The sequence below is a fragment of the Pteronotus mesoamericanus genome, unplaced genomic scaffold, assembly GCF_021234165.1.
Source record: "Pteronotus mesoamericanus isolate MK-2021 breed Mesoamerican mustached bat unplaced genomic scaffold, CSHL_Meso_final contig_173, whole genome shotgun sequence".
NCBI lineage: Eukaryota > Metazoa > Chordata > Mammalia > Chiroptera > Mormoopidae > Pteronotus > Pteronotus mesoamericanus.
Genome location: NW_026555072.1, coordinates 2,722,035 through 2,742,982, shown reverse-complemented (window position 1 = coordinate 2,742,982; position 20,948 = coordinate 2,722,035). Strand labels below are relative to the sequence as shown.

At 39.8% G+C, this 20,948-nt stretch overlaps 1 protein-coding gene and 1 pseudogene across 6 annotated transcripts; both read left to right on the top strand.

Annotated features, from left to right (window-relative positions):
- Positions 1 to 518: 518 nt before the first annotated feature.
- RGN (regucalcin) lies at positions 519 to 18,194 on the top strand. 6 transcript variants are annotated; one of them, XM_054566508.1, is made up of 8 exons: positions 527 to 543; positions 623 to 693; positions 2,245 to 2,425; positions 3,967 to 4,149; positions 10,864 to 11,079; positions 15,606 to 15,737; positions 16,106 to 16,260; positions 16,942 to 18,190. In XM_054566508.1, exons 3-8 carry the CDS (start codon positions 2,257 to 2,259, stop codon positions 16,990 to 16,992), a joined length of 906 nt encoding a protein of 301 aa, XP_054422483.1. In that variant the 5' UTR covers positions 527 to 543; positions 623 to 693; positions 2,245 to 2,256; the 3' UTR covers positions 16,993 to 18,190. The 6 variants fall into 6 exon arrangements, with proteins under 6 accessions (XP_054422485.1, XP_054422483.1, XP_054422488.1 ...); XM_054566513.1 differs by having other exon boundaries at positions 533 to 543; positions 2,248 to 2,425; positions 16,942 to 18,191; XM_054566510.1 differs by lacking the exon at positions 623 to 693 and having other exon boundaries at positions 519 to 543; positions 2,248 to 2,425; positions 16,942 to 18,191.
- On the top strand, positions 13,875 to 14,448 carry LOC129065241 (peptidyl-prolyl cis-trans isomerase A-like; annotated as a pseudogene).
- Positions 18,195 to 20,948: the final 2,754 nt, after the last annotated feature.

Here is a 20,948-nt window from a genome sequence, read left to right as displayed (position 1 = left end):
TCATGTGCAAGTGATACATGGATCAGTTGCCTCTCACACGCCCCCAAATGGGGACCTGGCCCAGAACCCAGGCATGTGCCCTGACTGCGAATCCAACGGGCTGTCTTTAAGTTGGCAGGCCAGCGCTCAACCCACTGAACCACGCCAGCCAGGGGCATTTTGCCTCATTTTTAAATCAAATCAAATCAAGCCTTTCCTCTTCCCCACCAGCCACCAGAGTCTTCTTCACTAGGAAGAGAGGATTTGTTTAACTGCTTTGTTCTTTCCTTATTGATTGACCTGTTTGTTTGATCTGACCATCCACCCAATCTCTGTTAGGCGTTTTTTAACAGCTTTCTGTCCCAGAGAGAAACTTTAGCTATCCGTCCAAACTCCAAAGCCTAGGTTCATTCCACCCCATCTCCCTGCCCCGGAGGACAGCGTTGGGACTTGCAAGTCCCATCCCCGCCAACACACACGCACACCCCTCCCCCCAGTCGCAGTGCCCCCACCCCTGCCCACGCCCCCTCCAGCTCCACTGCCTGACCTTTGAGCCACCTAGAGGTAAGTCACCAGCCCGGCCTCCCTGCCCCCTCACTAGAGAAGAAAGGTTAGGCGACGCTCAGTCTGGTCTTCTGACTAGGGCGGCGGGAAGGACACCGGCAGCCCTCAGCCTCCCCTTCGCCTTCCCCGGAGACCTGCGCTGGGCACCAGGTGGGCTCTACCCTCAGCCTCCCAGGGCCTCGCTGTCACCTGAGGCCGTATCGGAGCTACCAGAAAGCGCGTAGGGGCCCCTTGCCCCGCACAGGTGCCCGGGTGTAGCGGGAGCAGCGTCCCCACCTCCTACCCCCGCCCTGCCCCACCACCTGTTTTCAGTCATGACCCCCTCCTTTCTCATGCTCTCCGAAGCCCAGGCAGAAAGGGGGCATTTGCCAGCCCCTGGCTTGCAGGACGAGTGAGTGTTAGGTTAAAAGCTGCTATTGCGAAAGCCCCGTGTCTGATCTTGGGCTTTATAGCATGAAGGCCTTTGGGAGTCTGTGCCAATTTTTAACAGTCAATGAAGATTGCAAATGCTGTGACGCCGGCATTTGGCATCTGAGGCCCTTTAGAGCTGTGTGTTTCTTATTTTAAAATGCGGTTTATTGAAGGAAATATTAAAGATCATTTTCCTCCCCACACCCTCATTAATTTGCTTATACATGTGTGGGACCACTTACTTCAAATCAGATAGATACCAGGGAGAAGGATGAAGACTCGGGAGATTTTAGTAGTCATCAGGGCAGAGTTTGGGAAAGAGAAGGCTCTTGGTGTTGCCTGTTCTTTCCTCTCCCACATGGGCTTTTTAGATCATGCTTTTGCTCGTTTGATAATTTTTTCTTTTTCATCTCCCTGTTTGTTGGTCAGAGCCTCTGGCCTTAAAGTCCCAGCATAGAATGTTCTTGCCTACAGAGTTCAAGACTTCTTGCCAAACTGGCACAGTGCCTCCCTAGTCAGCAAATAGCTGAGGGGCTGTCAGTTCCTACAAGGGTGCCCAGATGATGTCCTGTTTTCCTCCCATTGCATTGTCTGAATTTGAAAATAGATGTTAGTTGTAATTTAGTGTACTATCACTGATGAACATATATTTTAAGGGGAAGAGGTGAGGGAGGGAAGGAAGGAGGGGGCATGGGAAAGTGGTGGGGGGGAGGCAGAGACAAATGTATTTAAAAAAAATAAAAGAGCTGGAAAAAAAAGAACATATATTTTTAAATGCAGCTCAGAAAAATTGCAAAGTGGGAAGGCTCTGGCCTTTGGGTGGCCAGGAAGTGAATCAACATCAATGGATGGGGAAGGCAGCAGGAGAAGGTAACTGGAAGACTCCCAGAGGGGCCGCCAGCAAGGGAGCTGCCCACCCCTTCACCCACCTTAGGGACTAGGATGCTGACATAAAGAGCAGCCTTGCCTCCTCTGAGTAGCTGGCTCTCTGAGGGTTACCAGCGCCAAGGTGTGGAGTGTTCTCTCTCTCTCAAAGATAGCTTGAAAAAAAACCCTGGTAAGTTAATTGAAGATGTCTCATGCTATCACCTATCAACTCTTTGTTATTTTTCAGACATATCTCTTCCTGCAACATTGCACATTTTGTTCTGATTTGGGGAAAATGTGCCCAGCCTTTCTAGTTCTAATAAAAACAACTCAATCTCTACTAAGAGCTTACCAGAATTTCGAGACAGATGTGCTGAACTTGCTCCATAAGATTACATTTCATTTTGTCTCTGTCCCCTTCAGTAGATCTCCCCCATGACAATGTCTTCCATTAAGATTGAGTGTGTCCTGCCTGAGAACTTCCACTGCGGTGAGTCTCCAGTGTGGGAGGAAGCATCCAACTCTCTGCTCTTCGTAGATATCCCTGCCCAAAAGGCTTGCCGGTGGGATTCGCTCAGCAAGCAAGTTCATAGACTGACCGTGGGTAAGGATGAAGGCCAGGTTGAGATCTACCCAGCCAGCCATCTTTTCCCTAGGGAGGGGCAGTCACCTAGAATGCTCCTGGGACCTTCTTGTTAAAGTGTGCTGAATATGCTTTAAAACTTTTGGATTGTCATGCTGCCTGTGTCCTCCCACTTTGACCCAGGAGTAAATTCTGGAGGATCAATACTTCCCTCTTCCTCTGTAGGTAAGGGGCAGCATTCCCCATTTTGTTCTGATAATGAAGCACTGTAGGATCTTAACACCTTCTGATGACAGCATCGAAAGCTGGAGACTGCAATATACCTTTGGTCACACCAAGGGCTTCATTAAAAAAAAAAAAAAAACCCAACAGGTATATCCCTTCTTTGAATGTCAAAAGAAGAGATTTGGGACTTATAAAGCATCAACCAGGACTATGTATTCACTCTACAAAATAGGATTCACAACAGGATTTCCAGTGCCTTTGAGTGTGATTCTCAATGTAAATAATTGTAAATTATTTTTTAATTAATATAAATAACACAAGAGGCAACCACACATTGATGTTTCTCTCCCTCTTTCTTCCTCCCTTCCCCTCTGTCTAAAAATAAATAAAATTTTTTTAAAAAAATAGTGTCCTGCACATTCCCCAGGATCCTCAGTAGCTTAAATCTTCTGAACAGGGCTTTTAGCTGAGAGTGGCTCCCAGAGCACCCACTGAATAGGATTTGTTTCTCATGACTGCTCACCGTGGTATTCAATCTCTCCACTTAAAAAAAAGTTTTCTTATACACAGAAAAAATATTAAACCCAGAAAACTTAAATTTAAAAATACTAAAAATAGTAATATAATGAAGACCTGTGACTGTTTTATCACTGCATCTACATTTCTATTACTTTTATCCTGCTTACTTCCAAAAAGGGTTTGAGAAACTATTTTTTAATTATGCAAATTTTAATTAAAGTTACATTCCAATAAAGTATTTTAATCAAATTAACTTTACTTAATGAAGTAATTACATTAAATAAATATTTATTTTAAATAAATTTTTATTTTTATTTAATTTTTAATTAAATATGGTCCCTTAAAAAAAAGAAAGTGCTGTATTGGAGAGAGAGAGAAAGCTGTCACAAAACCTTGTTGCTGGACCTAAACAGAGTTTGTCTCTGAAATTCCTGGAGGTCAGGCAAATTGAGCATCTCTTGTTCTGTGACAACTGCTCTTGTACCGCCCCCAATTAGGAACCTCACCTGTGAACCTGATGCGATGCCTGCCCCAAAGTGTGGTGGCTGCTGTGTTTCGACTTCTCTGCTAGACTGGGTGCTTCCAGTAGAGTTGGACTTCATTCACTTTCTGTTCCTGTTGTCCAGAACAGCACATGGAGTTTACTATCAACAAACATACTCGGTTATGTAGCCTTCACTGTTCAACAGAAGAGAGCACTCTTCCATTGTCAAAAGAACTGCAGTCCTCTTAGAGATGCTGGGTGGCATGATAGTTTCAGTGTGCTCTTTGGCACTGGGCTGCTTGCTGCATCCTGATCGTTGCTTTTGCCTCTGCAGATGCCCCAATCAGCTCTGTGGCCCTTCGCCAATCGGGAGGCTATGTTGCCACAATTGGAACAAAGTTCTGTGCTTTGAACTGGGAGGATCAGTCAGTCACTGTCCTGGCCACAGTGGATAAAGACAAGAAAAACAATCGATTCAATGACGGGAAGGTGGATCCCGCTGGGAGATACTTTGCTGGTATGGTTCATCTTTAGCACCTACTTACTGAGCTTGGGAGAAAGATTCATTGCTTTAGTGGTAAAAGTGTTGTATATAATTGGTCTTGGGTTCTTTTATCATTACTTGAGTAATTTGTACCTCTTTTAAAAATCCCATGAGAAAAACTTCACAGACAATCCTTTCAGTTTCTGTCTCTAACAGAGACTAAAATTTGTATGGTAGTTTTGTGGTTTAAATAAGGGTTTTTTGTTTGTTTGTTTTGTTTAAATAACTTTTAAATACAGGAGTATTGTTGTTCGTGTTTAAAATAGAAATAATTTCAAATTTACAGAAAAATTAAGATTTGTACAAACACCCAATATACCCTTTACCTGAATTCACCTATTGTCAACATTTTGTTCCATTTGCTCTGTCGACATATATAAATTTTTCTCCAGAATCATTTGAAAGTAAGTTGCGTATGTCATGTGCCTCTACTACTAAAATACATTAGTGTGAATTTCCCAAGAAAAAATGATATATTCTTACATGACCACAGTACAGTTATCAACTTAAAGAAATTTAACATTGATACAATATTTTATTTGACATGCTATCTATATTCCAGTTTTGTCAATTGACTATTTGGTTAATTTTTAATGTCCTTTATAGCATTTTACTCTCCAGTACAGGATCCAGTCTAGGATCATGTACTGCATTAGATTGTCATGTCTCTTGAATCTTCTTTAATCTGGAACAGAATATAACCTGTCTTTGTTTTTTATGGCATTGCCATTTTTTTAATCCTCACCCGAGGATATGCTTATTGATTTGAGAAAGAGAAAAAAACATCGATGTGAGAAATAATCATCGATGTGAGGAACTTTAATCAGTTGCCTCATGTGCACACCCCAACCAGGGATCAAAACCACAGCCTAGGTATGTGACCTGACTGGAACCTTTCAGTATATGGGATAGTGCTCCAACAAAATGAACCACCCAGCCAGGGCTATGGCATTGCCATTTTTAAAGAACACAGTCCCAACCGAACTCTCCCTTTTTTCAGTAGAACTGTCCTCATGTTCCTCGTGTTTTTGTGTTTGTCTAATGTTTCCTTGTGGTTGGATTGATGCTATATATTCATGATTAGAATGCTGTGTAGGTGATATTCTGCCATTCTTGGGGTATCCCTTCTGGATACCATCTGTCCTTAATTGGAAAAGTTAGTTTTGATCACCCAATCACAGTCTTCTCAGATTTCTCTACTGCACAGTTATTGTTTCATTGCAATGTATAAACACTTTGTAGGGTTTATTAGTTATCTATTGCTGTGTAACAAATTACCCTGAAATATAACGGCTTAAAATAACAAACATTTATTACCTCACACCCTTTGTGAAGGCCAAGAATCTGGGTGGTTCTAGTTCAAGATTGTGTCATGAAATTGCAGTTGAGCTGTTGGTTGGGTCTACAGCGCCAGAAGAGAAGAGTCTCTGAAGGAATCTGGAGGATCTGCTTCTAAACTCACTCCTGTGGGGGGTCCCTTACCAAGTGGGCCTTTTCATAAGGCTGCTTAGAACATGGCTTTCCCCATAGCTGGTGATGAGAGAGAGAGGAGGGAAGAAGGGACCAAGATGGAGGCTATTTTTATTATAACCAATGTTGAAAGTGGCATAGCATCACTTCTGTCATGTGCTGTAGGTCACACATGCAATGGTGCAGGGAGCTGTACAAGGGTATGACTATTGGGAGGCAGGAACCATTAGGGGCCATCTTGGTGCTGGCTACAAAATGGGGAGATATTTTATGTCCAAGCAAATACCCTGGTCCTCATCAAAATTTCTCACTTAGGTTTTACATTCTTTGATGATTCTCACTTGAACCAATCTTTACTGTGATGGTTGTAGAATGACTTATATATAGCTTTAAATGAATTTTAACTACAGTTTGAACTTAAATAATGCATTTCATACCTATTTCTCATTTACCTCCCATCATAACAACCCTATAAATTAGCCAAAGTTGATTCTAAATCACTGCTGTTTTCACCTCCTCACACTGCCCCCTCCCATTATCCGTCATGCTGTCCTGGTTCCGTTCACCTTCAACATGGAAAGATAGGTGAGATCTGAGCCGCTGGCTGTGGGTTGCTCCCCATCTTCCTAGTCCAGGACAGGTTGACAGACTAAAGATGAAAATTTGTTGAAAGCCCTTCTGCTGGTGATTTCTGCAGGATAAAGAAATATAATTGCATACTTTATCTCCTGCTGAAATAGATTTTCTTACTCCATTATAGCTAGAAGTTTACAGTTTTGTGGTACTTTGTGAGACAAAATAAAGATGCCCTCAGAGGCCTGGATTTTTAGCCTGGAGCCCCCAGTTCTTAACCTGTACCCTCAGGAGACCCCTCAAAATTGTAGGCATCATTGTGATATATATTGGTTGCATGCATCTGCCAGAAACACCTGAGAACCTTTTTCTAGAGAGTTCATATCTTTCAGCAGGTGCTGAGAGGTGTCCTTGGACCAGAAAAGGGAGGGATAGTCTAGATGGAGTCTCAAGATAATAGGTAGTACTCTGCAGATGTGACCACACCCAAACTCTGATCTGTCTGTGCTCACTGCTGGTTATCAATGTATAAACCAAGGCCCCAGATTGTTCCTTCCCACTAATGAGCTTTTCTGAGCAGTGGGAGGTTCACACTCATGTTCCAGGCATCTCTTTCTGTGAAACAGATAATAGGGAGGAATATTAATGAAGCAAACCCAACTGCCCTATAGCAACAAACTGCCATGTGAGCATCCTTCTCTCCAGCAGGGAGAATTTATCATGTCTTGCTTGCTATTCAGGCTTTCCAGTTTTAGTCCATTATCCTCTAACTCACTCTTCTTTCAGATGAAGCTTGGTAAAGTAAGTGAGCTTTCCAGTTTCTTCCTTAGAGTCAAACTCTGCTCTGTCCACTGAAATCACACTCAAGTCTATCTAAGTGAATATCCCATGCGCACTTGAGATGAATGTGTATTCTACTGTTGTTGAGTGGCGTGTTCTATAAATGTCCTTAGATCCAGTTGGTTGATGCTGTTCAGTTCTTCTATTTCTTTGCTGATTCTCTACTTGAATTTATTACTGAGAGAGGGGTGCTGACATCCACTAGTATTGTGGATTTGTCTATTTCTCCTTTCAGTTCTAACTTTTGTTTTGTGTATTTGAAGCTCTATTGTTCAGCACAAACATTTAGGATTACTGTGTCTCCTTAGTGAATTTTCAGCATGTAGTACTCCAATTTATCTCTGGTAATTTTCTTTCCTGTAAGTATGTTTTGCCTTACATTAACATAACCTTTGTGATATTAACATAGCCTTTCCAGTTTTCTCTTAATTGGTATTTGCATGGTATATACTTTTCCATCCTTTTACTTTTAAGCTACCTATATCATTATATTTGAAGTGAGTTTCTTGTAGTCATATAGTTGGATTTTTTAAAACATTCCTTCTGGCCCTGGCTGGGTAGCTCAGTTGTTTGGAGCGTCATCTTCTACACCAAAAAGTTGCAGGTTCAAACCCCAGTCAGGGCACATACCTAGGTTGTGGGTTTGATCCCCAGTCAGGGCATGTACAATAGGCAACCAATCAATGTTTCTCGTTCACATCAATGCTTCTCTCTCTCCCTTCTTCTCTCTCTAAAATCAATAAACCATATACTCAGGTGAGGATTAAATTTTTAATACCTTCTGACACTCTCTATCTTAATTAATATATTTATATTATTTACATTTAATGTAATTATTTTTGATATGCTTTGACATAGATCCACTATTTTATTATTTGTTTTCTTTTTTTTCCTTCTATTTGTTGTTCCTCTGTTTCCCCTTTCCTGCCTTCTTTTGGGTTATTTGAACACTTTTTAGAATCTAATTTTAATTTCTTTATTGTGATTTTTCACTCCATCTCTTTGTATAGTTTTTTTAAGGATTGCTGAAGGGATTGCAAAAATATATAATGAATTTTTCAGTCTATCTAGAACCAATATTTTACCTCTTCAGTTGGTAATCATCTCTTTATGCTATAGTTGTCTTTATATACATACATTGAAAATTCCATCAGAAAATGTAGTTTTTGCCAAAAATGTAGTTTTTACTTTCAACAATCAGAAATATTTTAAAGAGCTAAAGAGGAAAATAGTCTATTATAGTTACTCATATATTTACTATTTCTATTGTTCTACTTTCATCTCTCATATTCCATGCTTCCTTTTTGTATATTTCCCTTCTGTCTGAAGAATTTTCTTCAGCAATTCTTATAAAGCAGGTCTATTGCCTGTGAATTCTCTTAGTCATACTTTATATAAGAATGTCTTTATTTCACCCTCATTCTTGAAGGATATTTTCACTGAATATAGAATTTTAGGTTGACACTTTTTTTCTTTCAGCAAATTAAAAATGTGTCACTTCCTTCTGACCTCCATGTTTTCTCATTAAAAACTTGTCATTGAAATCATTATACGTCTATATTTATTGTGTCATTTTTTTCATTGATCTCAAGGATTTATATTTTAGTTTTCAGAAATTTGATTATGATGTATCTGGGTATAGGTTTCTATGGTCTTAATCCTGTTTTGGGTTTGCTCAGCTTCTTGGATCTATAGTTTTGTGCTTTGCACCAAATTGAGGAATTTTGAGCCACTATTTCTTCAAATATTTTTGGCCTTGTATTCTTTCTCCTCTTCTCTAGGAATCTGGTGGCACATATGTTAGACTTTTTGTTGTTTTCCCATGGGTCCCTAAAGTTCTGTTCATTTTTTTCAACCTTTATTATCTCTGTTGTTCAGATTGGACAATTTCTATTGGTCTACCATCAGGTACACTGACTCATCTGTCATCTCTTTTCTGCTATTGGGTCCATCCATTGAGATTTTTTTAGTTCAGTTATTTTATTTTTCGTTTCTAAAATTTTCATTTGATTAGTCTTTATATCTTCTATTTCTTTGGTGATATTTTCTGTTTTGAGTGTTGTTTCAAGACTGTTTACAAATTGCTCGTAAGAGCTGCTTTAATCTTTGTCAAATAATTCCAATATCTGTACCATTTTGTTTTCTGCATCTGTTGCTTCTTTTTCTATATGAGTTAAGATTTTCATGCTTCTTTGTGTTGCCAAGTAATTTTGGATTATATCCTGGACATTTTGACTATTATGAGACCCTGAGTCTTGTTTAAATCCTATGGAGAATGTTTATATATTTATTTTAGTAAGTAACCTGCATGTTTAGACACAGACCACAAGTTCCAACCTGCTTTCTCTTAGGTGCCATTAGGAATTGTCCCACATGCATGCCTACTCAGTGGTCAGTATGAGGCATAGAAGGAATTCTATCCACAGCACCACTCTCAGTCCTTGGTATGCTAATCAGAATCACATCCATACATGTACAGATAGAAGATGAGCCCAGGAGATCATAGACAGTTTTGTGGGGTTGCATTCCTGTGCAGCATCCCTCTTTGCTATCTCCAGGAACTTTCTGGTTTGCTTGAGTTCTCCTTTCGTTCCTCCATCCAGAAACCACCCATACCTATGATTGTGCTGACTCCAGGGCCAACTAAGTGGCAGGGGGACAGAGAGAGACAGAACATAAAAGCAACAGTGTTTGGCTCTGCCCTTTTGGAGCTGTAGCTTCACTAAATGAAGAGGAATGTCCCGTTCCCTCAGTTTTGATTCCTGTAGTTTCCTGTTGCTGGACACTCTCTACTCTTGCTACCCCCTGCTGCAGAATTGTCTCAGGATCGATGAATAATAGAATGGAGAAAAGAGCGTGGAAAATAACCAGGGGATTTCTTCTTTTTTCTCTGAACTTCAGGAGTTTCCTGTTCTTCTCCCTTGAACCAGATCTAGATAGTTTCTCTTTGATCTCTGTCTGTCTGCACCACAGTATTCACTTGCAAGTTTCAGGCTGTACTGAGTTCAGGCTAGGACACACTTGGAGGATAAAATGGAGAACTCACCACCAACTAGGTAGTAGTCCAAATTCTGATGTTCTTCCCTGAGCTTCCTAATATTTGCTTTTCAAAGTTCTCAAACAGCTATGCCATGCATTTTGTTCAGTTTGTATAGTTGTGTAGTTGTGCTCAATGTGAGAAAATGAGGTTGGTGCAAATGTACTCCTTTTCTGGAACTAGAACCTGTGTAGTTTTGATTTGCATTTTAAGCAAGGTAGTTGTCATTTAAAAAAAATAGGACTTGGTCCTGGCTGGTGTGGTTCAGTGGATTGAGTGCCAGCCTGCAAACCAAAGGGTTGCTGGTTCGATTCCCAGTCAGGGTACATGCCTGGGTTGCAGGCCAAGTCCCCAGTAGGGATTGCACAAGAGGCAACCGTACATTGATGTTTCTCTCCCTCTCTCTCTCCCTCCTGTCCCCTCTCTCTAAAAGTAAATAAATAAAATCTTTTTTTAAAAAATAAAACTAAAAAATATAGAACCCTGGGGGGTGGGTAGATTAGGGGATGCAGGGATCAAGCAAAAAGAAAAAAAAGGACTCATGGACATGGACAGCAGTTTGGTGATTGCTGGGGGAGGGAGATATAACAGAACTAAATGGTAATGGGAATAATACAATAAAGATTAAATTTAAAAAATACAGGACCCGGGTTGGGATTGTATAAATTCTTTAATTTAATCATGGGAAGGAACCCTGGTGAGAAAAGGTGATGTTGCCATGGACAAGATGATGTGGGGCTAAGCTCAGTGGTCTTTGGTTTTTGTAGGTACCATGGCTGAAGAAACAGCCCCAGGAGTTCTAGAACGGCACCAAGGGTCCCTGTACTCCCTCTTTCCTGACCACCACGTGGAAAAGTACTTCGACCAGGTGGACATCTCCAATGGTTTGGATTGGTCCTTGGACCACAGAATCTTCTATTACATCGACAGCCTGTCCTACTCCGTGGATGCCTTTGACTATGACCTGCAGACAGGAAAGATCTGTATGTACTTTTTCATTACTTTTCTTAATACTGCTCATATTTTTCATATGTATCTCCTTAGTAAGCTGCCTGTTTCTCCACTCATGTGAAAAGGTCCTAACTTTGTCAAATAGAGAGTTTTCCAATATTATTATCCCAGTACAGTAATGATTACACAGACTTGACTATGATGCCAGTCAAGCCATGGCTCTTAACACAGCTAAATGTGGCCACAGTTGGCACAATATAGATAGATCTTTAATCCTCTTTCTTGCCACCATCACTAGGAAGAGGATCACTGTAACTATATCTTGTTCTACCAGGAGGTGCCTAAAGGCAAATACTATACAGTAGAATGGGATAGAGGAACAGAAAGTTAGAGTGTTGGGTTGATCTCTTATTTGCACTTAACTATACGCACGTGCTCTGAGAAAAATTAACAATTTTCAAAATGGAAAAGTAAAAAAAGTAGTTACAGATTGTTCAAGTCGATCAATGGGCTCTAAAAGAGCCATAGTTGGACACTGGAAGAGAAGGAATCATTGAGAAGAATTTAGAAAGGAGTACTTAAAACTGTTTCATGAAAGGTGCCAAACTGCAAGAGCAAAACCGATAATTAAAAGACTTGAAAAAAAAATGCAAGAATCTTGTGTAGATTTAATCAGAGATAAAGCATTCCAGTACATCTGTTTTGCTTTGAAATATGTAGTGCTCTTGATTCAGAACCATCAGAAATCGAGTTGAATGGAAGTCTGACAACTATGGAATTAAACCACATCTATCCAGACTGGTAGGAGGGGCAGAGATGCTGAAGGGGCTGGTCCCACATCCACTTGTGGGTAAGAATTTGGGAGGGATACCTCAGGAGCAGGGAGTCCCAGCCCCAAACCAGGACCGCAGCCCAGGGATCCAGTGCCAGGAAGATAAATCCCCGTAACTTCTGGCTGCAACAACCAGCTGGGATTGAATCAGTGGAAGAAACTTCTAGAGTCCCAAGGAGTTCCTCTTAAAGAACCCACACAGGAACTTGCTCAGACTCACTCCCTCTGAGCTCCAGCACTGGGGTAGCAGCTTGAAAGGCACCAGTGGCATGCAGGGAGAATCTGAAGTATCTGGCATCAAGGCAAGAGCTGGGGTACAGGCAGAAAGGCAGGCAGAGCCACGGAGCTGGCAGGTGGGTGCCATATCTGAAGGTTCTATCAACCTGGCTAAGGCTCCTGCTTCACAACTTCCTAAATCCTTTCAAACAAGCAACAGCTGGCCTCAGCGAGTCCCCAGCTCCCATACCTCTTGATAAGTGGCCCCAGGCCCAGCAGTAGCAACAGCCAGCCTAGATTCACAGTTTGCCTTCACCTGGGAATCTCCAGGCCTAGCACAAGTAGCAGCCCTCTCAGATTACTTTATAGCTCAGGCAGGGTGGCCCTGGGCAGAACGCAGGTTCGGGACTGCCCTTGGCCGGCACCACCCAGGAAACCCTAGGGCCTATGCACCACGTGGGCAGCTACAGAGCACGTTTGAGCACCATCACCCTGCCCCTGCGCAGCTGATCCTCCATGGAGGGCTGATGTTGGTGTCAGTGGTCACAGCCAATCCTTGCAGCTGGCTGGCCTGGCTAAATCCCTCCCGTTGACCTGCAAACAGCAACCAGGGCTCAACTACAAGAGGAGGGCGTACTAAGCCCACACAAAGGGTGCAACTTGAGTACCCAGCTTGGGTGTTAGGGGAGGCTGTGCCACTGGACCCTACAGGACACCTACTACATTAGGCCACGCTACCAAGACATGGAGTCAAAGCAGCTCTACCTAATGCATAGAAACAAACATAGGGATGCTGCCAAAACAAGGGGACAAAGAAACGTGGCCCAAATGAAAGAACAGATCAAAACTCCTAAACGAAAAAGACCTAAATGAACTGGAGATAAGCAATCTATCAGATGCAGAGTTCAAAACACTGGTTATAAGGATGCTCAAGGAAATTAGTGAGGACCTCAGCAGCATAAAAAAGATCCAATCAGAAACAAAGGATACACCAATTGAAATAAAGAACAATTTACAGGGAAACAACAGTACAGTAGATGAAGCCGAGAATCAAATCAATGATTTGGAACATAAGGAAGCAGAAAGCAACCAGTGAGAACAACAAGAAGGAAAAGGTATCCAAAATAAATGATAGTGTAAGCAGCCTCTGAGACAACCTCAGGTGGTCCAGCCTTTGCACCATAGGGCTGCCAGAAGGAAAAGAGAAAGAGCAAGAAACTGGAAATCTATTTGAAAAAATAATGAAATTAAACTTCCCTAAGTTGGTGAAGGAAATAGACATGCAAGTCCAGGAAGCACAGAGAGTCCCAAATAAGTTTCATGCAAAGAGACACATCATAATTAAAATGCCAAAGGTTCAAGATAAAGAGAGAATCTTAAATGCAGCAAGAAAAAAGAAGTTAGTTATCTACAGGGGAGTTCCCACTAGACTGTCAGCTGATTTCTCAAAAGAAACTTTGCAGGCTAAAAGAGATTTGCAAAAAATATTCAAAGTCCTGAAAAGCAGGGACCTACAACCAAGATTACTCTATCCAGTAAAGCTATCATTTAGAATCAAAAGGCAGATAAAGAGCTTCCCAGACAAGAAAAAAACTAAAGGAGTTCATCATCATCAAACCATTATTATATGAAATGTTAAAGTGACTTATTTAAGAAAAAAAAGATGATCAAAACTATTAACAATAAAATGACAATAAACACATATCTATCAACAATTGAATCTAGGCCTTGCAGATGCCAGCACCACTCCGCATCTTCCTGTGCCCAGCCATGGTCATCATGACTGCAGACTTCAAGCCCTTGGGCCACATCTCCTTCGACCTTTTTGCAGACAGAGTTCCAAAAGACAGCAGAACACTTTTGTGCTCTGAGCACTAGCAAGAAAGGATTTGGTTATAAAGGTTCTTGCTTTCACAGAATTATTCCAGGATTTCTGTACCAGGGTGGTGACTTCACATGCCACAATGGCACAGGCAGCAAGTCCATCTTCGGGTAGAAATTTGATGATGAGAATTTCATCCTGAAACTCACATCTCCTGGCATATTGTCCATGGCAAATGCTGGCCCCAACACAAATGGTTCACAGTTTTTCATCTGCACTGCCAAGGCTGAGTGGCTGGATGGCAAGCATGTGGCCTTCGGCCAGCTGAAAGACGGCACGGGTGTTGTGACAGCCATGGAGCGCTGGGGGTCCAGGAATGGCAAGACCAGCAAGAAGGTCACCATTACTGACTGTGGACAACTCTAATACATTTGACTTGTGTTTTTAAAAAAACGATTGAATCTAAAAATCAAACTAAGCAAAGAAGAAGAACAGAGACATAATCATGGATATGGAGAACATTTTGATGGTTGCCAGATGGGAGGGGGTGGAAGAGAATGGGTGAAGAGATGAGTGATTAAGAAGTACAAATAGGTAGTTACAGAATAGCCATGGGGATGCAAAGTACAGTATAGGAATGCATGACCCATGAACATGAAAAATGGTGTGGGATTGCCTGAGGGAATGGGGGCTGTTTGGTGGAGGGGGCCAAAGGGGGGAAAATTTGGACAACTGTAATAGCATAATCAATAAAATATAATTTAAAGAAATATGTATTGCTCTTTTTATTACTGTTTTTACCCATTCTACTTATACACGGTTTTAACATTTTTCCTATTGTACCTAAATTTTATTACTGTTAATGACCTGCATTTTGTAGTGTAAAGTTCCTCTGGGTTTTGATGTTTGCTTTGTGTATACTATGATTCTCCCTTTAAGGTCAGTTAGTTGGGTTCAGAACATCCCTCCTTTCAGAAAGAAACATTTCCAATATTTAGTTTTGATAAGGTGATTATGGGGCATTCAGCAGGATAAAAACAGAACTCATAAAACAGCAGAGATCTAACCATAGACTGAAGTATATTTGAGGTGGGCATGCAGGGCTTCAGTTCAGGTCAGCCTCAAAAAGATCTATTGTTATTTTATTAAGAATTGTGCTTCTTTTTTTCTTTCCTCTGAAACCTCAGACAGACATGTTTGTACCCAAGCTAAAAGGAATGAATCCACCCCAAATCATGTGGTAAAAATCCTTTGTTGAGGGGTGCCCATTCACATTTCTGGACATTGTTTAGAGTTAGGAATCCTTCTCAGCCATCCCACCTGTGGTGCCCATACACCAGACCCTGGATAAGCAGAATTGATCAGTATTTATAATCAGCTCGATTGCTCATATTCTGATGCTAAGTATTGAGTGACCTGTTGTTTTCGGACATGTGAGTGTATTTAAAGATTTTATTTATTTTTAGAGAGGGGGGAAGGGAGGGAGAAAGAGAGGACAAGAAACATCAATATGAGAGAGAAACATCTATCTCTTGACTCTCATATGTGCCCTCATCAGAGATCGAGCCCACAACCCAGGCATATGTCCTGACTGGGAATTGAACTGGAATGACACCCAACCAACTGAGCCACACCAGTCAGAGCTGTTTTTTTGGTTGTTGTTGTTGTTGTCGTTCTCTTAACCATAGCCAACCGCAGAAGTGTTTACAAGCTGGAGAAAGAAGAACAAATCCCAGATGGAATGTGTATCGACGACGAGGGGAAGCTCTGGGTGGCCTGTTACAATGGAGGAAGAGTGATTCGTTTAGATCCTCAGACAGGTATGCCCATGGGCACAGTGGAAAATCTCCATAATGTCTAGAAAACACCAGACACTAAGGACTGGAGAAATTTTATTATTAATAAAGTTAGACAGCAATATATTCAAAGGCCTTGACTGGATGACTTTAGAAATAAACGCCAAAAATACAGCCCCAAATTTATAGTCAGAACCCCTTTTCCTATGCATGTAAGTCCTTTTGCTCAAAAATAAATAAATTATCAGGGAAGATAGGTTAAACACATGGTTGAAGTCTGACCTCCACCATCTTCTTTAGGCTTCTTTATTGCTCTGCAAGGGGTCCTGAAAGCTTTCACAGGTTGGAAATTTGCTAGAAGTAGACTTTAAATAAAATTTTTGGTGATCTAGGGAAAAGACTCCAAACTGTGACATTGCCTGTTGATAAAACAACCTCATGCTGCTTTGGAGGGAAGTTTTACTCTGAAATGTATGTGACCTGTGCCTTGGATGGAATGGATTTTGAGGATCATTTGCGGCAACCTAAAGCTGGTGGAATTTTCAAGGTGATCTGGCTACTTCTTTTAAGGGTGAAGTGGGAGATCCTTGGATAAGTAATCGAGTGATCAGTGCTTTTTCAAACTTCCAAAGCACAATTCCATTTAGCATTGTATGCTCATCATGGTAGACTTAAAAACATCTTATTTAGATTTTCTAGACTGAAAATTATCTGAAGTCCAGGACTATATTTTTAGACTCCTTTGTACAGTTCTTAAAAATATATATATATTTTTTACTTCAGTGGTGTTTGCTGAAATTCTATAAATCAGTAGAATAGGCTTGGAAAACCAGTATTTGAAACATGTTTATAAAGTTAGTTGATTGTTTTGATGTCACAGGAATATTACTGGGTTTTTAACTTTTATTCAATGAAACAAACACCTATAAAAGTTATAAACCTTTTGAGCTGAAAAGAAACATAGAAATCATTTGGTTCAGATCCCTTTTTTAACAGCTGAGAATATAATAGAAATAAATTCAGTTTTAAATCTAAGTTAGTTGTAAATGATTATTACCTGTGTGAATAATTGTACTAGATCATAAATACCTAATCAAGTAATTCCTTTGTATGATAGGAAATAAAACAAGAATAATAGGTGGCTAAATATATAATATGAATCATGAAAATGCTTTTGAACAATACTTGTGAATTACTTTTTATCACAGTTTCTCTTTTTTTTTAACAGATAACTGGCCTGGGGGTCAAAGGAATTGCTCCCTATCCTTATGTAGGATAAGTGACAGGCCTTTCCTACTGGAGAAAACTTTGAAGACAACTAAAAAATTCTGGAGCTCAAATTTCAATCTAGTTACCAAAAAACAAAGCAATGATATAACAGAATTAAATTTTTATTTTCTATTTTTAAAATGTAGAGATTTTTAACAAGGGGTGGCAGGTGGGTTTGATAACATACTATAAGGCCTTCTGCAAAGGTACTATAGAAATGTCAAGAATTGTTCTACCGTCAACCAACCTCTTAAATCTGAAAATTGCTGGTGGACAGGGGGAGAGACAAGAGACTGTATCTGTTCTATATTCTGCATTCCATACTTACTATACCTAAAGCTTCAAACAAACTAATAAATAGTAATATGGTAAAGTCTTATAATAATTATGTTCCTTGTTATTTTAATCATAATCATAAAATGTGCTGCAATGGTAACCTACCTTCATATTACTCTTCCTAATATATATATTTTTCTGAATATTTAATTTACTTCTATTACCGTTTAGTCCCCTTATACCTGCTCCCCTCTGCAATCACCACCCTTGTTATCTGTGTCCATGAGTCCTTTTTCCTTATTACTCAATCCCTCCACACCCTAGTCTCCCCTACTCCTTTTCATCCTGCCCTGTGTCCAAGATTCTGTCTTGTATTTTGCTTGTTAGTTCAGTTTGTTCATTAGATTTCATATATAAGTGAAATCATATGGTATCTGTCTTTCTCTGGCTAGTGTATTTCACTTAGCATAATGTTCTCCAGGTCCATCCATACTGTCACAAAGGGAAGAACTTTCTTCTTTTTTATAGCCAGGAAGTATTCCATTGGATAAGTGTCCTGTGGTTGTTTTATCCATTCATCTACTGATGGATGCTTGGGCTGCTTCTGTATCTTGGCAATTGTAAATAATGCTGCAATGAACACAGAGGTGCTTATGTTCTTTCGAATTAGTGTTTTAGGTTCTTTCGGAGATATTCCCAGAAGTGGGATTGCTGGGTCAAAAAGCAGATCCATTTTTAATTTTCTGAGGTATCTCCATACAGCTTTCCTAAGTGGCTGCACCAGTCTGCATTCCCACCAACAGTGCAAAAGGGTTCCGCTTTCTCCACATCCTCACCAGGACTTGTTGTTTGTTGATTTATTGATGATAGCCATTCAGATAGGTGTGAGAGGGTCTCTCATTGTGGTTTTAATTTGCATTTCTCTGATGATTAATGATATTGAGCATCTTTTCATATGTCTATTGGCTGTCTCTGTGTCCTCTTTGGAAAAGTGTCTATTCAGGTCCTTTGCCCATTTTTTAATTGGGTTGTTTGTTTTTAGGGTTTTGAGTTTTCTAAGTTCTTTGTCAATTTTGGATATTAACCTTTTATCAGATGTATTGGAGAATATATTCTCCCATTCTGTGTGTTGTCTTTTCATTTTGTTGATGTTTTCCTTTGCTGTACAAAAACTTTTTAGTTTGATATAGTCTCATTTGTTTATTTTTTCTTTTGTTTCCCTTGCCTGGGGAGATATACCTGATAAAATATTGCTATGAGAAATGTCTGAGATTTTGCTGACCATGTTTTCTTCTACAATTTTTATGGTTTTGGATCTAATATTTAAGTCTTTAATCCATTTTAAATTTATTCTTGTGTGTGGCATTAAAAGGTGGTCTAGTTTCATTTTCCTGCATATACCTGTCTAATTTCCCCAATACCATTTATTGAATAGACTATCTTTAGCCCATTGTACAAGTATGTGATTGCTTTCTCTATTGAATATTAATTGACTATAAATGTATGTGTTTATTTCTGGACTCTCTATTCTGTTCAATTGATCTATGTGTCTGTTTTTACGCCAGTACCATACTGTTTTGATTACTATAGCCTTATAGTATAGTTTGATATTAGGTAACATGATTCCTCCAACTTTGTTCTTTTTTCTCAGGATTGCTGTTGCTGTGTGGGGCCTTTTGTGGTTCCATATAAATTTTTGAAGTATTTGTTCTAGTTCTGTGAAATACATCATTGGAATCTTAAGAGGAATTGCATTAAATCTATAGGTTGCTTTGTATAGTATGGATATTTTAATGATGTTAATGCTTCCTATCCATGAACATGGTATGTACTTCCATTTATTTGTATCTTCTTCAGTTTCTTTCTTCAGTGTCTTATAATTTTCCGAGTACATGTCTTTTACATCCTTGGTTACATTTATTCCTAGGTATTTTATTCTTTTAAAGCAATTGTGAATGCGATTTTTTTTTTAAATTTCTCTGTTCATTAAGGCAAATAAATATACAACTGATTTCTGGATATTAATCTTGTATCCTGCTACTTTGCCGAATTCACTTATCCATTCCAGTAGTTTCTTGGTGGAATCTTTGTGGTTCTTTATGTACAATATCATGTCATCTGCAAATAAAGACAGTTTTACTACTTCCTTTCCAATTTGGATGCCTTTTATTTCTTCTTCTTGTCTGATTGCTTTGGCTAGTACTTCCAGTACTATGTTGAATAAGAGAGGTGAAAGTGGCCTTGGCTGCTGTGGCTCAGTGGCCTGAGAACCAAAAGGTGACAGGTTCAAGTCCCAATCAGGGCACATACCTGGGTTGCAAACCAGGTCCCCAGTTGGGAGTGTGTGAGAGGCCACACATTGATGTTTTTCTCCCTCTCTTCCTCCCTTCCCCTCTCTCTAAAAATGAAAAAATAAAATATTTTTTTCAAAAAGGGAGAGAAGTGAAAGTGGACATCCCTGCCTTGTTCCCGATCTTAAGAGGAACACTTGTAGTTTTTGCCCGTTGATTATAATGCTGGCAGTGGGTTTGTCATGTATGGCCTTTATTATATTTAAGTATGTTCCCTCTATTCTCACTTTGCTGAGAATTTGTATCCTAAATGGGTGCAGGATTTTATCAAATGCTTTCTCTGCATCTATTGATATGATCATGTGGTTTTTAAAAGAAGATTTTATTTATTTATTTTTAAAGAGAGTGGAAGGTAGGGAGAAAGAGAGGAAGAGAAACATCAGTGTGTGAAAGATACATTGATCTTTGCCACTTGCATATCCCTAACTGGGGACCTGGCCCCCACACAGACATGTGCCCTGACTGGGAATTGAACCAGTGACACTTTGGCTCACAGGGCAGCACTCAATCCACTGAACCACAGCAACCAGGGCTCATCATGTGGTTTTTATTCTTCATTTTGTTTATGTGATGAATCACATTTATTGATTTACAATGTTGTACCAAACTTACATTCCAGGAATAAATGCCACTTGATCATGGTGTATGATCTTTCTGATGCATTGTTGTATTCAGTTTCCTAATATTTTTTTGAGAATTTTAGTGTCTATGTTCATCAGGGATATTGGCCTATTATTTTCTTTTTTTGTAGTATCTTTATCCGGTTTGGAATTAGGATAATGCTGGCCTCATAAAATGAGCTTGGGAGCCTTCCCTTCTCTTGAATTTTATGAATTAGTTTGAGAAGGAGAGATGTTAGTTCTCGGAATGTTTCGTAGAATTCACCTGTGAAGCTATCTGGTCCAGGTCTTTTATCTATGGGGAGTTTTTTGATTACTGCTTCAATTTCACTAAGTGTAATCTGTCTATTCAGATGCTCTGATTATTTCTGATTTAGTTTTGGAAGATTGTATGTTTCTAGGAATTTATCTGTTTCGTCCAAGTTGTCCAGTTCATTGGTATATAGTTGTTCATAATATTTTCTAACAATTCTTTGTATTTCTTTGGTGTCAGTTGTTATTTCTCCTCTTTCATTTCTGATTTTATTTATTTGGGTTCTCTCTGTTATTTTCTTGGTGAGTCTGGTTAAAGGTTTGTCAATCTTGTTTATCTTTTCAAAGAACCAGCTCTTGGATTCATTGATCTTTTGTATTGCTTTTTAGACTGTATTTCATTTATTTCAGTTCTGATCTTTATTAGTTCCTTCCTTCTGCTCACATTGGTTTTTGTTTGTTGTTCT

Coding starts and splice junctions, on each gene's coding strand:
- RGN (XM_054566510.1), top strand. CDS start 2,257: ATGACAATGTCTTCCATTAAGATTGAGTGTGTCCTGCCTGAGAACTTC. Junction 2,426..3,966: donor AGTTCATAGACTGACCGTGG/GTAAGGATGAAG, acceptor TTGCCTCTGCAG/ATGCCCCAATCAGCTCTGTG. Junction 11,080..15,605: donor CCTGCAGACAGGAAAGATCT/GTATGTACTTTT, acceptor TCTTAACCATAG/CCAACCGCAGAAGTGTTTAC.